General features: G+C 32.3%; 1 protein-coding gene across 3 annotated transcripts; it reads right to left on the reverse strand.

The window, feature by feature from the left end:
* Positions 1–5,315: 5,315 nt before the first annotated feature.
* Positions 5,316–18,516, reverse strand: LOC132940267 (katanin p60 ATPase-containing subunit A1-like). 3 transcript variants are annotated; one of them, XM_061007759.1, is made up of 8 exons: positions 18,473–18,516; positions 17,887–18,134; positions 8,224–8,435; positions 8,030–8,159; positions 7,667–7,949; positions 6,680–7,002; positions 6,485–6,600; positions 5,316–5,720 (listed from the first exon to the last, which is right to left on the reverse strand). In XM_061007759.1, exons 1-8 carry the CDS (start codon positions 18,503–18,505, stop codon positions 5,395–5,397), a joined length of 1,671 nt encoding a protein of 556 aa, XP_060863742.1. In that variant the 5' UTR covers positions 18,506–18,516; the 3' UTR covers positions 5,316–5,394. The 3 variants fall into 3 exon arrangements, with proteins under 3 accessions (XP_060863742.1, XP_060863743.1, XP_060863744.1); XM_061007760.1 differs by lacking the exons at positions 17,887–18,134; positions 18,473–18,516 and adding an exon at positions 14,795–15,874; XM_061007761.1 differs by lacking the exons at positions 17,887–18,134; positions 18,473–18,516 and adding an exon at positions 11,625–11,780.
* Positions 18,517–18,817: the final 301 nt, after the last annotated feature.

Genomic DNA, 18,817 nt, shown 5'->3' on the forward strand with positions numbered 1-18,817 from the left:
GACTGCATGATGCTGCAGTGCTTAAAGTGGGAACAAATTCCAGGGGGGACTAAATAATGTCTCCATATATAAGTTTGTGTATAATGTCTGATGTACATGTAATGTATAAACAGTGATTGTGTAAGCATACTCGTCCTACTTTTAACCCTGAATAGTTAAAGGAATAATTTGTTAAAAGGGACTTATACCTCCCGCCGTCAGAGGTAGAGGGGCTGAGTCCCCCTGCATTTCCCCACTTTCACCCAAGCAAATGATGACGAAATTACTTGAAATGACCTAGGTATGCAGTGTACCCTGTATGCAGAGTTGATTCCAGGTATACTACATGGGGGAGGGGGGAGGGAGTGAATGCAACCAATGACAAATAAAACTATACCAAGTACCAACAAATTTGTTTATCAAATATGGATACCTAATAATGCGTTGCGATTTTATTGTCTTGTATTATTATCAATTATTATCAACGATACCGTGATACCGATAGTATCTCACAAATTTTACTTCGAAGTACCTATAATATAACTTATCTAATCGTGTTCAATAAAATATTATTAATTTTTATATCAATGTTCACCTACTATTTATCGAATTGTTCGAAATCATAAATTATAATTCATACCTACTTAGCTATACGATATTAATATGTATGCGTAATACATAATATCCAAAAATTAAATATATGCGTATTTACAAATTATTACTTTTTTAAGTACGTGGACTACGCCGTGTCCAAATGATGGGACTGGACCCAACGTACCTAGTCCACTTTATGAATTAAAGGTAAGTCATTATATACCATGGTATTATTTCCCTATGCGGTCTATGGGTAAGAAATTATAATGTGCGAAAATAATATAACGCGATCGGAAGAGCGTTAGAGTTTAAGAGCATATCATTACCTACAGATACACGTATTATATGCATATATTATATATTATCATGATAATATAATATATAATATACACAATAATATATTATTATAATATTATATTTTATTCGTGCAGTATAGGTACAGAAACCGTTCTCGTTTACCACGTGTCAATAAAGATCGAATAACGTGTCATAATAGTTAGTCATAGCTCGTAGCCCGCATATAGGTATGTTATAATAATAGTACCATGGAAAAGTGCGTTTCGTTTAATTGTACATACTTACTTCCCGTGCGTCCCCAACTCCTTGAAATTACTAACGGATTAGAATCTCGCAAGTCGTAGAAATACTTGGGCGCACATTATACGGGATAAAACCTGCGATAAACGGGAAGTAGGTATAGTAACATAATAATATGTATGGATGTATAATGGGTACCTGCTAATGTAGCGACGTACTACCGACATCATTTATCTACCCGCCCGTCCGCGGGTTCCAAACGAGAACTTCCTGTGTGCATAATGCATAATATTATATTATGAATGTAATATGATTGCATGTTTGCATATAATATATGCACGCACAAAGTTATGTATGATATATATATATATTATATCTATATATAGGTATATTATGCAGTGCCGGAACTACAAATTATGTAATCCGGAGCACAACACAATATTAGCGCCCCTAAAAGTTACCGATAAAAAATGCATGTGTCAATTAAAATGAAATAAAAAATTACGAGTTTAAAATTTGATGTTTACGCCCCTCTACGATTAGCGCCCGTGGCATGGGCCCCGGATCGCCCGCCCCTCCCCCCCCCATCCTAGATCCGGTACTGGGTATCTGATATACTTACAATACATAAAACACGACATTTGTTGACTTGGATAAACGAGATTTGAGAACAAATGCTGTACATTTATAATTTTACTATTTTAATACCTACAACTTTTTATTTATTGTATATTTTATTAAGTTACAAGTATACATACATATGCGGTAAAGTCAATGTAATTATGTTATTGACGATAAAAAAACAAATAATATAATCGTCTCGCTCCTCTTCCAATACAATCGACACATATTAAGCATACAAATTATTATTACTAATTGAGTTAGGTATTCGTCGTGTATTTATTTAGGTACATTATACATTCATCAATGATCATGCATAAAGCATCGAATCTTTCGTCCGTCATGATTGAGCGTAACAAGATTTAACCCTTCGCGGTTCAAAACGTGCTGGAGAACGGTCGTCCAGCCTTACAAGTACCTAGGGATGCCGAGGCCAATATAACAGCCGAAAATGGGTATAATATTTCTGATCGATTCAATAGACAACATCTTATTCATTCTTTACCACGCCGCCGTCTTAAACCCGACTGGCCCAGGGACCTCCTCAAAATTTAAAAAAAATAAATAAATAAAAACCAATTGTGAAGTGTTAGACCCTCCTCCCCCCACATCACCTATTATATTGTATACATTTTTATTGCAGATTGTATATAGTATATAGCTGTCGTTGTATGTAATAATTATATAGGTATACTCTCGTTATTGTTTTTAAATAAAAAAAAAGTATTTCAATTCATTGAAAATAAATTGAATGTCATTCGACGATGGGTACTAAATGGCGTACCCATGGTAAATGAGTAAGTTAAATTAGCGTTCTCTGATATTATACAACAACAATAGGATATGTCTGAATATTTAAATATTTTGAATAATTTAAGAACCTCCGCGGACTTTGTTGCGTCACTGTCTGACAAATATAATATCTATACATTGCGGTACATTATAATGTGATACGTCGCACACAGTACGCGCGGGCTATATCGGCGGTGTAGGTATTTCATATTGGGTGGTCACTCGCGTATTATATTGGCACCATAATGGCACACCGCTACACCCGATCCGTTTTTTAAATAGCAAAACAGTGGTTGTGGTAGGTACTGCGCACATTGTTGGTGGTTTTTTGTTTACGTACATAAAATATTATGTGTGTTTGAGACGTTAAATGCGCTCGTCCAAATGTGCAGCGCCGACCGTCCGTCTGCCGTTCGCTGTTACGAATATTAATAGAATAATACGCACATATTATTACACGTGTACATACACCTACCTCGGTAATAAAACGGAAAAAAAATGCGATTGCTCGATTATACAGAGTCTGTTCGCCGGAAATCGGCGTCAACTTGCAGCAATGCTGCGCCCGGGCAGATGATGGTATGTGTACTTGTAATATGTATACGCGAATTGATATGACGACAGTAAGATTTCGTAATCTGGCGAAATAAAAAATTCCTATCCATCCGCCGTGTGGTGTTGCGGCAATCGTCAGCAACAACGACAGCAATAATATAAGTATACGAAATATCATATACGCGCCTAAATGCACATAATGTTGAAAATGTGATCTCGTCAGGATTTTATCGTATATAGCTGATAATCGTCGTGACTCGTGACATCGATCGTAATAATTATTATTAAGGGGCATTCCTACCTACCAACACGGTTAGATGATAAATGACTGTACATATAGAAATCGTATGCATATAGGTAACGATTATTATTATGGTAGGCACCAATATGTACAGTATGGTATCGTCCACTGAATCAATAATAATATATAATATAACTGGACCGTTTGGATTTGTATGACTTTCGTTTTCTTCAAACTTACCATGAACGGTCAAGGGCGCTCGTAGACGGGATCCGGGAGGCCATTGTATTACGCTATAATTTTTTTTTCTGTACCTATACAATTTTTTAACGACACGCATATCGTATACCATACTATATAGTGATCATAATATAGCTAATAAAAAAAAATATTTCTAAAATAAAACATTTTTTAAGTTCATATAGTTTTATCATTCATGATAAAAGAAAAAAAATCTTGGCCGGCAAATTGAGATATATTGATTTTATATCCAGCAGGCTCGCTTGTATATATACGGTGGCTTGTTTTGTTGTTTATTAGGCATTTTAAATGCATCGACCTATATCTATATGGACAATTGTGAACAGCATGATTTTTTTTAACATTAATGTTTTCTTTAACTTGTAACTATTGTGTGGTTTGTGTTTAATTTTCCACTATAGGATCGGGCGTTTCAGTCATTTGTGGTTTTGTTTTGGTTTTGTGTGCAGGATTTATGACGTATATAGGTATCGCTATTATAAATTATTACAATTTAATATTAAAAATATAAATAGTGATTAATATTCTCTGGTACTCGTCAATCTATTATAATTATGCGAGCATCATATTATTGTGAACATAGGCTTCGGTGGACGTCCATACGGAGAATACATAATATTTTATAGAGGTGCAGTATTATATATTATATGATTGTAGTTTATCAGTCATCGGTCCACTTGTTTACAAACCATTTAAAATTTAATCATATTAAGTATCCAGTTTTCGAGTGCTAGAAATTTTACTTGCACAATTTATTAATATGTTATACGGATTTGATTGAAGCCTCATACGGTATAAGGTTTTATTATACTTACATTACAATATTAGGTAGGTACACGATCTTTGATACATTATACTGCAGTGTATATATTATATTATATATTATTTCCCAATCATGAATTTTTATCCAAACTGATATATTTAACAGCTACAACTGCTTTAAAGAATTATTTTAATGTCTATGTAATTTTTGGCTCACATAAATGTACTTTGTTTTAACGTAGGTGACGACCAGACAAACGGTGTCTCAGTATACATATATAAATATGTAATAAGTACGTATATATATAAACTATTTTCAGTTGTATATATTGATTAATCATACATTCATTTAATATTTGTCTACCTATTATAAAGTTATTTTTTAATAATTTTAACGTTTGTCAATATTATATATGATATTAATATTAATCAGTATTTATTTTACTATTCATTTATAATTGTTGAGATTAATTTGAAAATTATTATTCTTTTGATTGTATACCTATACGTAATCATATTATACATTTATATTATGAATAATATTATACATATATTAGGTAGGTATACTAATGTTATTTTATGCTGTCCAAGTCATTAAAAATTTAAACTATCAAACATTCAAAGTCTGATAGGTATTTTACATAATACGAATATGTTGAAATTCACTAGGAAAAATTCCTAAAATATAAATTGTATCAAATATATTTTAGTGGTAAACTACACCATACGATTTTTATATATAATTGATGTTGGTAACTATAGGTAATTATATTTAATTTTTTTTTATCAATTTTCTACAATTAATCATGAAATTTAATTGATCAAAAATAATTATAATACATAATAGTTTGAAAATGCATTATGTACCGCACGTATATAATATTATATGGTATAAAGTCGTACAAAACAATTCCTCATATTTTTACAATAGTTTTAGTGATAAGATCTTCCTGTAAAATATATACATAGAATATAGGACGGAAATATTGTTTTATTGTTGTCGAATAACAAAATATTATACTGTTTTAAAATGAAATCGTAACTTTTGACGATTAAAATGAACCAAACTCGTCTATCCACGACTGATATTTTTCAATGTCTTGCCCGGTGACGGTTCTCCGACACCTCTCGACGGCTTCGTTAAAATCTTGTACCGTTACCGGTAAGTCGATGTCAGCACGTTTAATGTTTTTGATCTGGTCCGGGGTCTGTCCAACAATCTTGCGTCTCATGCCCATCATAGCTGCGTCGCGGCAAACGTTAGCTATGTCCGATCCTGTGTAGCCTCTTAGTTTGTTAGCTACGAATCTATAATCGAACGAGTCGTCTAAGTTTACGCCTTCCAAACACAGTTTCAGCAACGTTATCCGCGACTCGTCTGCAGGTAATCAACAATTCATATTTTATTATTTAAAGGTTGTAAAAATTTAATTACACATTGTGAAACAGTGTGCCTAGTTATAATCAACAAATATTTATATACAAATATCGGCATATGAAACTGTTGATATATGATGATATGATTTGTGCAAATGTAAACTCGGCAAGGAAATGCATATTATACCTTTATTGTTCTAAGCTCGACTCGAAAATAGAGGTTAATGAAAAGGTCGATTGTGAATTTTGCATAAAATGATTCGTATAAATGTATAATAGAAAATATACGACTTTGTCTGGAATTTCACAAACACTATCTACGATCTTTGTAAAAAGTAGAAAACTATGATATAGGCTATTTCAAAATGTATAATTTCATAATTCACATAACTATTATTTTTAACAAAACCAATCGTACTTATATTATCTCTATTAACTGAATGATTTATTACAAATTTTCATAAGTTATAACATGACGTCATAAGAAACTGTTTTGGAAGGTATAATAATTAGAATCGTCCTCTCGTCGTGTTCTCATCTAATGTTTAATGGTTCTCAAAATGTACACATCAAATTTTAAGTACCCGAAAAACCGGGGTATACTGGTACAGTTATCAATATTTACAAGTTGCTCGACTGTACCTATTTATCAATCTCTCATTAATATGTAGACTATTTATATTTGATAAATAGTCTACAGAAGATTTCTAACAATTTATGCTTTTATACGTAGTATTAAACATGGTTAATGAAATAAATACTTACCATTTGGTAACGGCAAATATATTCGCTTTTCGAAGCGTCTTCTGAAAGCGTCATCGATATCCCACGGGTGGTTAGTGGCCGCCAGGACCATAATAGATTGGTTGTTTTCTTCGTCACTGTATATTATAATTCGGTTTTTTTAAATAATAAACGTAATGTATATAGTTATTAGTTATATTGTTTTCATCTATTCACCTGGACGAGTTCAAACCATCCATGTGAATCAAGAGTTCCGCTTTGAACCTCCTAGAAGCTTCGTGTTCGCCTTCGGAACCCCGTAAGGAACACAGCGAATCCACTTCGTCGATGAATATCGTGGACGGCGAATGTATTTTTGCCATTTCAAACAAAAGTCTGACCAATTTTTCCGATTCTCCTCGGTATTTAGACGTCATCGTTGACGACGAAACGTTAAAAAACGTCGTCCCGCACTCTGTAGCCACAGCCTTGGCCAACATTGTCTTTCCGGTTCCGGGAGGACCGACCATTAAGACACCCTTCCACGGTCTCCGGATACCCTACAAACCCGATATCGTTATTCACGTACGTAGGTGATATATGTTTAGACGTCTAATATAATAAATTTACACCATGCGACATTATAATCTATAGTCATTAGTTTGTATAACATAATATGTAATATGTAATATATAAAGCTATGATTTATAAGCTGAAATATTTCAACATATTACAGAAATCACGGTGTTATTTATAACAATAACTTATAATTTAATAATATACATTATATACCTATTGTATAGAAATTTTAGAAAGTGGATTATTAAAATATTATATTAGTATACCAAAGTAAGATACTTATAATACCTATGTGTCACACTGTCACGGAATTATGATGTGTGAGATGTTCGTAATCATTGAATATATTAATGAGTCTATATTTCTGAATCTGTATATATTTAGTGATATTATGTAATTTGCACTATGATAAATTGCACGCACCGATACCGATTATGAGTATTTATGACTAACCATTGATATTTTACTGAATATTAAACATTATAATAGGTATAATAACGACTATATATTATTATTATATACCATACGTTTAATCAAATTTAATCGCAAGTCGTCGAGATTGTAATTTACTTTTCGAATATGCATAAATATTTTCATTTTACCATAGTACTTGCCTATATTATTTAATTAAATACGTTTACGTACTTTAAAGAAATCCGGCATCAGCATAGGTAGGACCATGGCTTCTTGTAGTAAAGTTTTCGCGTGTTTAAGCCCAGCGATCCGATCCCACTGTACGTTGGGGTTCCTTTGCAAAATGTCTTTTTCGATGATGTCTACCAGATGAGGTTCATAACCAACAACGGTTTTGGCCTTCTGCAGTTGTTTCTTATGGTCAGTAGTGGGTCGAGGAGCCGTCGACGGCGTGGGATTGTGAAGGGGTGGTATGACAGGTTTTGTTCTATACCCACCGGGGTGTGAACAACACCTTATACAATACGAACGCAAAATATAGACAAATATTGTTTGCAATAAGGTCGTCTGGGATTAATAACAAACGTTGTTTACCTGTCTCTTCTAGTGTGTCGTATAGCGGGCAATAACTCTGGATCTCTCTTTCTTAGAGAAGCGGCCCATTTCTCTGACGGACCGTTTGGTTTGTGTTGCTGCTGCTGATGATTACCGTTAGGCCGATTATCTAAAAATAATGTTTCAACTTTCAGCAGCCGCCAACAATAATAGCTAATTGTTTCATTTATTACCATTATTTGCGCGGTTGGTGTTGGATGCTACATTTTGTGTCTGCGTTTGTTGTGACGAGGATCTGTAAATGTGTGACCGTTTTGATGATTGGTTTGTTCGCCGAACGGGTTTAGAAAATGACGCAAATGATGAAAATGGATCTAACAATGAATCCATCATACGAGCGACTTCTTGTTGCACTATCCATCCTGACGGTCTGTTATTGGACAGTCTGATTAAAAAAAAAAATAATAATACAAATTAATATTTTAAACTATATCAAATAGGAAAACCAACCAAAATACTCATAACAGCAATATATATCAGCCAACCAAAGCATACTGCAAAATACGCAATTTATTTAAATAACTAATAAGTACCTAACATAATATTACCATGGATCAATGACCTTCACAAGACACACTCAGGCGGGATCAAAAACCGTCGGGCTAATTTTCAACGAAACCTAAGCGAATCGTTCTCAGCATACAAATTTATAATAACGATATACATAGACGATTTAGCATCGTATGGGAATAATTTTGACAAGCATTGCTCAACTTAATAGAAACTTTTATTATCATGAATAAAATTAACTTTTTAATAAAAATAGTAAATGTAATATTTTTAATAATACAATTGATTTATTAGAATACATCATATTAGACTAAGGAATAAAAACACAAAAGTAATTGTAGAATTCATGTAACTCAGAAAATGTAACATCAATTTTGGTAAATGTGTCCTTACTACAGAAAACATAACAAAATATTGTCCAACATTTCAAACTCAATCACAAATAGAAAATAGAATGGAATAACAAATACAAACAATCTTTTGTGATATTACAACTAAATTTTACTAACCACTATTAAAGCATTTTATAAAAATAAACAACTAAACGGAATTCCTAACTACATTCCTTCTATTGATTTATATATATATTATACATCCTTAATAGGCCTAGGAGCTTGCCTTGAACTAACACTTCAACAACCAAATATACTCATATGTAACATAAGAAAGCTGTCATTGCGAAAAACACATACTGCACAACATCGCATGTCTATGAATTCCAAATTATCACTTCTATTAAATTGCAATCAATGTATCACGAATTAGCATAAAGAAACAATATTATTATTTATTATTATAATTATTATTAATTACATCTCTACTATTACTATTCCCAACTTTATTATTATAAGTTGGTCAGGTAACACTATCATAAAAAAAATGTAGCTGTGTAAAAAAAAACTGTAACCATATCATTACCTATGTATCGCGGATGGGTTATTGGGACATAACAAAAAAAAGAACTAGGGTAGGTAGATGTAATAATATATATTAAACTAAAGCATGCCGCCAAACACCGTTTATCATAATAACTAATAATATATATATAGTACTATAACATTCATAATAAAAGTGATTGCAAATCAAAAGCATGCCACCAAACAACAATTTGAATTATATTGCTTATTTGCATAATGACATAATACTATATCAAAAATAATAATATTAAGAGCACGCTTCACTAGCATGTGTTGTCTAAGTCCTACAAATGTACAACATAGCAAAAACTGTTTTTCACGGGATAAAACCACTCGGGCTGTATAGTGATAGTTAAGACTCCAAATGTATATACGATATAGTCGAGAAAATTATCTGTAAAATACCGTTTTAAATGTTTTGATATTCACTTATACGAAAAAAGTTCTAATTGTTTCAAAATCCATTATTTTTGTGCGTTTTTCAAACTCGATTAACTTTTTTTTGTAGTACCGATATAAAAACAATAATTATTATATTTTACAGGGGGGCCATGATCCGTGTACGGACACTCACGAAAGACCCGTGATAGAGACCTGCATCGTGCGGATTCGTGATCGCAGGAGTATTAAATATTCCTTTGGTATAATGTTTCACGTATAGGAATTCTATTTTAAAATATAAATTATGTATTTAATGATTTTATCGTTATAAAATCCAAAAATACCACGTTCCTGAAATCAATAATATCAGAGCTCAAGCAAGTATAGGTATTTTAAACACTTTTTAAGTATACTATACTACCCAACTATCCTCGCTCTTTTTTATTCATTATAAAACACAGAGATATACATTAGTATACCGCACGCAAACAAACGTTATGTTATTTATTAGGTATAATATGTCGAAGCTATAAATAAATAATATTAGATATGTTATTTTTACTTTCATTCAGAAATGTAATTTAAAAAAACTAATAATATAAATGTCTACACTTTTCATTGTCATTGTTTTCAACTCGTTAATAAAAATAGGTTGAAAATTATTCTAAAATCAAAATGGTAAAAATAAAATAAAAGTCTAACACATAATTTAATCAACTTAGTAGGTCTTCATCAAAAAATACCAGAATTTTAAATTTGATATACATTTTACTAATTAAGTATCCTTTTATTTGGAACCAAATGTGATTTTATTTTATTGTGTACTTAATTTAGTATGAACTAAGACTGTTGGATTACCACTTATCAGGGAGATATTTACACGAAGGTGAAGAAATTAAAGGGTTTGGGGTTAATTTATTTCGAGTGGAATCTGGACTCTGGAGTAGTATTTGGAGGCTAGTTGTCGTACGATTTCGGTTTTTAAGTCGTTACGAAGCGTGTCATTGGATATGTACTAGCCACCAGGGAGCAGAATTGGTGAAACGAAGGCCTATTGATTGAAAGGCCAATATGGTACGAATTTGTGAAGGTTAGGCACAACCCTAAATCTGAATAGAATAATAGTTCACATGGGTCTTAGAAGTGACTTGGTTTTAGTATTCTAATTTCTAACCATTATTACTATAACATTTTTAGTAGCTATATAACATAGGTATTGTCTGAGTGATTTACACACATTTTAAATGATTTACAAAATTCTAAATATCTGTGGGTCATAATTTGTACAAATTCAGGAACAGTGCATGGTGGGCGGTATATAATATAGGCGTATAAACTATAAACGCAACTCATATTAATTTTTTATTGGCTTGGACTGAATTTTCAATTTTATTTTTATCATCCAACGTTTTGTCCGGAAAAATATCATTTATGTAATTATAACCTCGGAAAATTGGTTGCTTTGTACTTTATAAATCAATACATACTATACTAATAATATATAGCTCGTGCTATCGGCGTATATTATGATTGCTGTCGTTTCTCTATCATAATATATATGATGGGTGACAAGTGTGTTATGTCGGAATGGTTCATGAACTATGTGTTATAATCAAGTTTAATAGATTTCTATTGATTATAGTGCGTCTACTGAATTACACGACAGATCCCAGAAATGTGTATAATATTATATAATGTAGGCAAACGAACAAAGACAGTACAAATATTATATATTTTATGATTTTAGTCCGATAATATATACTTACTGAAAAAATGGATCGTTAAAAAAAGGATTATTTTGCATACCAATCCACCTTATATATCTTAATAGTTAATATAATACAATCAGAATTATAATATAGGTGTTATATATCATACAACATGAGTAACAGTTGTTGAAATTAATAAACTTGAATAAACTATGAACAATAATAATATGTACTATGTTATGCGTATATCGCATATGCTCAGCGAAAGTATAACAAACGTGTAGCCATAGTAATGAAACATGGTTACGAGTCGAAACCACAATAAAATAACTCTATACCTATATTATATTTATACTGCAGGTATATACCATATTTCTATTCAATTTTACTCATTTCGAAAACATTTCTTTTTAACACGCGTATAGAGTTAACAACGCAGACAAGAAGTTAAATGTTATAAAAAGATTTAAGATCGTACATTATAATATTATATACTATTATAGGCTATAGCCACATAATATTTTCCTGTATAGTTAAGTGTAATATACAATAGGTTGTATAGAGATGAAAAATAAATATGTCTTGAATAAATTATACATATTAGTTTTATAAGTACAATATTGATTTACACAATAACACATTTTAATAGTGTATATGTTAGGAAATTACGACTATATTCTTTAATTTGTTGCGGATCAAAAAAATATTAAATATATCGAATCATTACCTCTATACCTAGGCCGTAGCTATATAGTATGTATATACCTATATAACGATATTAACTATAAATCGTTAATTATATACAGTCATGACCCAGTTTTATATCAACCCTAAAACTTAACCAATAATTCTTTATTTAAAAACTGTATTTAAATCTTTATTCGGATATAAATGGGAACAGAAATGTGATGAAATAGGTCAAAAAACACTTGTCACGCAACCCTTTTTGAAAAAAAACATATACTTATAGATACCAACCAAAAAGGAAATGCCGAATTTCACTTCGCCATCATACGCGTGTCTGTAATTTCATTGACCTCCTCTGGCCCCAACACCGATCAATAAACTTTACATGTTTTCTTTATAGGCAAACATAACTGACGCATTTTTGACATAAGAAAGTTTATATTTTTTATTCATGTGAGCGTTTTAAGTAATTCTAAGTACTATTCCAATTTTTGATTTGTTAAATATGTCAACTGTATACTAAGACATTTTTTTATATAGCTCATGAAGTAGCTCACGCTTTTTCAAATGTTCAACAATTTTCAAGTTATAATATGTTATAAATTCTTCGACATCAATTTTTTTACTTTCTTTACTGATAAGTGATAACACAAGAAATACAATTTTGAATTTTTTGATTAAATCGTCAAAAAATCGTCATTATATAGACACACACTATTTTTTAATTATCGTATATTAATCTTCATTCACACCTTATTCTTATAGACTTATCATAATTATTAAAATTGATTTACTGACTGTTATTACACAATTACCTATTAAGTAGTAAGAAAATCTGAACATAATATATTAAAATTAATTATGTATGCCTGAAATACGCATTCTTTTTTTAAATGTCAAATTTCAAAACTGGATGTTTAATTAAGTTAAGTTTTCTATTAAATAAATATATACTTTATATGAACTGTATAGATTAATATTATAAATAGATAAAAATAAAGTAATAAATTCTAATCAATATTTAGAAATAAAATCAACCATAAAGTACCTATAAATTTTAAGTAAGGTATTGCTTTTATTAACACTTGAAAAATAACTAAATATATGTTTAATGATTGCATTGCATGATTCATATTTTGTAGACAACATAATATATAGTGCATAACCGTTAACAACAAATAATAATATTAATTGTTCGACAGAATATTTATGAAAATATTTTTTTAATTTAATTAATTTACAAATTTATTTTACAGATAACCTTGGAAAATGGAGAGTCGAATCAACCAAATACATGTGGACCGTGTAAAAATAATATCATTGACATTATACAAAATTTAAAATTTAAAATGCATATTATGTGTTTATTTATACATTACTGTATAGTATATCATAATATGTATTATGTATATTGAATATTATAATAATTGAATGAAAACCAACTATAACAATATACCCGCATACACGTATGTAGGTTAAACATCCCGTATTTCAAAAATTACAACAACACAATGAAATCATTTTATTCAAAACACACGAAAGCTGACCATTATACGTGTAGCAAAATAAATTATTGCTATTCGCTACGAATGGCGGCATTTTAGAAACTAAAAGCGTTTAACAAATTCTGTGACGGCGCATTACGTATGCAATTTAGCTACACGTCGAACAGACGTATTTTAATACAATAAAAACAACTATAATGGTCAACATAGTTATATAAAATATATAAGTATAATGTATATTAAAATATACAATATTTAATTATATAATTTATAGGTAAAAAAAAGTATTGTGTAATCCGTCGATCGATCTACACAATTAATATTGGGAAGCCATTATCGATGTCCACATGATATACAATCGCATTTTAATTATAATTACGATAGATAAATCGTCATATCTAGTCCTATTGAAAGCGATAGTTGATGAGATGTCGTCTCGACGATCTCAACCGAGGGTATGTATCGTAAGTACAGATTGTTTGAAAATTCTGGTGTTTCTCGATTCGCGTTTTAGGCTGTGTGTCTGTGAGGTGTGGAATCAAGCGATGACAGAAGTCTGTTGGCTTTTAAACAATTAATATATGGGTTAAAGATGGCATGACAAAAAAATGTTTCGTCGTAGAACAACTGCAATGGGTTACAATGAACATCAATAAAAGCAAAATATATCCCGAGTTATAAATTAAATTAAAAACGCGACAAATGCTTCAGCCGGTCTCCCTTGGCGTATATCAATACATTATCATCAGGAAAACATTTGATGGTCCGTGACGGTTACGACCTGCGGATATCTACATCGGCTGTCGTCCTAAATTCGGGGCTGAATGGTTGTATATTATATATATACGGCCACAGAAACACGTTACGAATAAAATACGATGGTTAAACACGGCGATGATAACATGATAATTATATATATATATACGACGAATGGGGAATCCCGCGCGTGATAAACTCTATAAGTATGCAGCGTCTATCATTAAGTATATTGTTATACGTATTAGGTATATCGTATTATTGTCATTATAATATTACCCGGGAGGAAGTTTGTACAAGTGTCTCGTGGTGACCGGTACGGTCATCTGTATCTCGAACTCGACGTTTCGGCTACCTTCGGACATGGCGTGGTTGTGGCGACTATGTTATAACAATAATAATATTATAATACAGTAATGTACGCGATGCCGCCGCCACTGACCAAGTGGACACGACCCCGGGGCGCACGCGCACGTAAAAAACGTGTGACGCTGTTGTCCAGCGCGTAGGTCGTTGTCGGCGCACTTCCAAACGCGATCGCCACCGTGCAAACAACCCCTAACCACCACCCCGTCACCACCTGCACCGCCTCGTGACCCCCCCCCCCCTCCCAGGGGTACGCAGGTGGTACCTTCTGTGCGGGGGAAACGGCGACGAGAACGTTGCCCCCGGGCGCGATTGTATGGGTATATACACATCATGTATACCTAGATATACGGTGAGTCGTCCGGCGTTGTGTCATATAATATGTATAATAACATTGCGAGACGGTTGTGAAAAAACGCACGAAACTATACGATGTACCTTCGTTGTACATACCTATATCGACCGACGAATATCAGTTGTAGTTATTATATCGCTAGTTCAGATCTCACGCGTAGAGGTCAATGATATACTCGCTAATATAAATAATGATGGTAATAATAATAGGTATATTATGAATACGAATATTGCGAGCAATGGACTCGGGAAATTGTTTTTCCGCGAATGTCGATCGAAGGTCACCCGCGGAGTTGGTGACTGCTGCGAGTCGCGACGTTTTTCTGCCGATCCCTGCGCAAGCCGCAATAATGAATACGTTTTTATACACATATAGTCATATGGATCACATACCTAGACGAATATAAATAGGCATATAGTAATTTTTTTAATTTCTATAGTTTTAATAGTAAAGAATTGATATCGCATTCGTCCAAATTATTATTAAAATTGATGCAGTTTAATCGATTATCCGATGTCCACATGATTTTCATAAATAGGTAACCAATTATATACAAAAAAAAAAAATAATAATTTAGATTTACCTCTACTATAAAATATTATAATCAGCACCTAAAAGCAACCGTTTATAAACGAAAAAAATTAATTTTCCAACGTGAAAATTGCGATCTTTTATATAAATTAGTGACAATAATCATAATGAGTTTACAACATTAACGACTGATCCGATATTTTAAAAATTATACTGCACTTAAAATGTGAATACATTTTAAGTACATCATTGATAATCGGCTGTATTTTATTTCAATGATAGCTATTCTGCGATCGTAAAGATAAACCCAATATTTTATTTGTATGGATTAATAATATTTATATTTGTGTACCTATATACATTGATTGATTGATTAAAAAATGTTTAACTCAAATCACTTTAAAGAGATATCATACTTCATTCTTCCGGATGCTCGTATTATTAGTTATTAATATTATTTATTATATTGTCTATTATTAACTATATGAAAACAATTTTTGTGTTAAGATTTGGTATATTATGTGATCAATAAGTATACTTTTATTTTTATGTTCGTTCATATTAGAAAAATATTATAATATGAAAAACAAGCATTGTGTTGATTTGACAAATAAAGAAAAAATCATTTTTTAAAAGTTTTAAATGTCATCGACCTTAACCTATTGTTACTTTTATAATATGAGATATTTGAATTTCAAAGCATCGTGGCATATATAAACCTACGTACGACAAGCAAGTGGTATAATCCTAAACATCATTTTTAAGTTTTTACTTTTTGAATAGACTATTTTTGTTGGGTACGTATCTTTTACCACTCCGTTTATCTAAACTCCGCTTATCTAAACTGTAAATACCTTTAAGTTATAGTTTATACACCGACATATAATCTGCGTAGGAATATGAAATCAAAAATATATGTTGTCATTAAAAAATTAAAAACTTAAGAATGGTAAAAAAAAATGTTGTTTTGAACGCCATCACAATGTGTAAAAGAAGTTGAAAAAACAAATCGAAATTACGAGTGAGCAGGACGTCAATGGATCACCTTGTAAATTACAGTATGCAGTGGCGTATTCAGAATTTTTTCGGGTTAAAATTAATTTTTGACCAATTAATTGTTCACTTGTCTAAAAATAATTTATTAATGACAATTTTTTTATTATTTAACAATTTTCGGGGGGCGAGGGGCTTACGACCCCCTAACCTCTCTGAATACGCCACTGCTTGTAATAGTTTCTTTAATTTTCATATTATCTGCCAAATTCTTGCCAAGTCGACAATCTTTCTGTATGCAATCGTTATAATTAAACGGCATGACGATATATCAAGTATATAAGTTGAGCGGCATATTGTTTTAATTTAAAACAATGTGATTTGAATTTATGGTTATCATCGAGACGGTGCCTAAAAACTAATCATAAAATATTATAATATGTATATAATAACACGTCATATATAGACTGCCGGTCCAGTGCTTATACACATATTATTATTATTGTATCGCTTATTATGTATATAGGTATAATATAAAAATATTTAATAGCATAATATTAAGCTGGTGACACACTGAGCGATTCAAACATTTCAAATTCACGCGTGCACGTTTTTAAATTGCGGCGATTTTAAAAACGCGGACGACGCGTGCTATGGTTATTCGGCGGTTAGAACGCACAAGTGTGTGCGTCTTAAAATCGCGGGGGCGGTTTGATTTGGGCAAATTTTTAAAAAATGCAAATGTTTTTCGGGCGATTCAGCATAATGCGTTTGGCCGATCTTCTTTAATATCCTGGGATGCTGTATTTTATCAATCCATTTTCTCTCTCGTTCTGACAGAATTTGGTTGTCCACAAATTTTGGATTGTTTTTTTCTGTGTGTGTGTGATTAAAAATTGAAATTATGTGCCATATTTAGATTGATAAAATGTCCTATATTGAATTTAATATATTATTTTTATCTTAATCCTTACAAACATATACCGTTTTATCTCTTATAATATATTATAGTATATCGCTCAAACACCGTTGTAAGAAAATCGCACATTACTTTCATTATGCGGGCAAAAAGGGCAATAAATTCGCCCAAACGCCCGTCCCAAAATACACGATATTATTACAATACCCGCATCCGTCGATGGATGGTAGCATCGATCCCGCCGATGGTCCACCGCCGGCGGTGGCGATGGCGATCGAGTGGCAACGGCTTTGGACGGCGAACACCTCGCGCCGCCGATCGGCGGTCGGTGGTCCGCAGTCGGCCTGCACCATGACGGAGTCGGCGATGGCGGACGGGCGGACGCGGCCTTTGCGGCAACTGCAGCGCACATCGAACGCGTCCCGGACTGACTGCACTTTGACCCGGAACGAACGCTGCAATACCGCATTATTATGACATCGTATTACATATTTATATATTTTGCATATTATAGCCTTTTGCGCGGCATACGACACTAGGGTGCATTGAACCTAGGTATATATACCTGTATTATAGCGTCTAGGGTTTTATTCGCAGAGTGAATTATTAATAAATACGGGTAAACTGTGTGTGCGTGTGTGTGTGCGTGTGTGTGTGTGTGTGTGTGTGTGTGTGTGTGTGTGTGTGTGTGTGTGTGTGTGTGTGTGTGTGTAACCATTATTACGGGCTACCGAGGAAGACACCGGGACGACGACCCAGTGAACGCGATTTATATATATATACTTATACATACGATTATTAAATATGTCTGTAATAGTTTTTTCATTGGCTTGGAGAAACTCGATTACGACGTGGCGATCGATCACAAATTAATGACCCGTCGTCGTGTTTTGAACGGCAGCCCTGTGCAAAAATAGAAGCAGAAAAAATATATGACGAACAAATCATTCCTACGTGATTATTTAACTGTTGATTTTTTTTTGGGGAGGGGGGAATGTAAGAAAATGTTTGCAAGCCCGTCACCAAATTGATCAGTACTTTTTAATATTATAATCGGGAAAAACAATGCGAACACTAACTGTTGACATTTTAATATTATTATTAAAATTACTGTTTGATAACCTTGGTCGATCTTTTG

Source organism: Metopolophium dirhodum, chromosome 3 (genome assembly GCF_019925205.1).
Source record: "Metopolophium dirhodum isolate CAU chromosome 3, ASM1992520v1, whole genome shotgun sequence".
NCBI classification, from domain to species: Eukaryota; Metazoa; Arthropoda; class Insecta; order Hemiptera; family Aphididae; genus Metopolophium; species Metopolophium dirhodum.

What these genes read in the sequence shown, in the direction of transcription:
- LOC132940267 (XM_061007759.1), bottom strand. Translation starts at nt 18,505, where the DNA reads ATGAAAAAACTATTACAGACATATTTAATAATC. An exon ending in CCATCCATCGACGGATGCGG is followed by an intron (nt 8,436 to 17,886) that starts GTATTGTAATAA and finishes TTTTTTAATCAG; the next exon opens with ACTGTCCAATAACAGACCGT. An exon ending in GATGGTTTGAACTCGTCCAG is followed by an intron (nt 6,601 to 6,679) that starts GTGAATAGATGA and finishes TATAATATACAG; the next exon opens with TGACGAAGAAAACAACCAAT.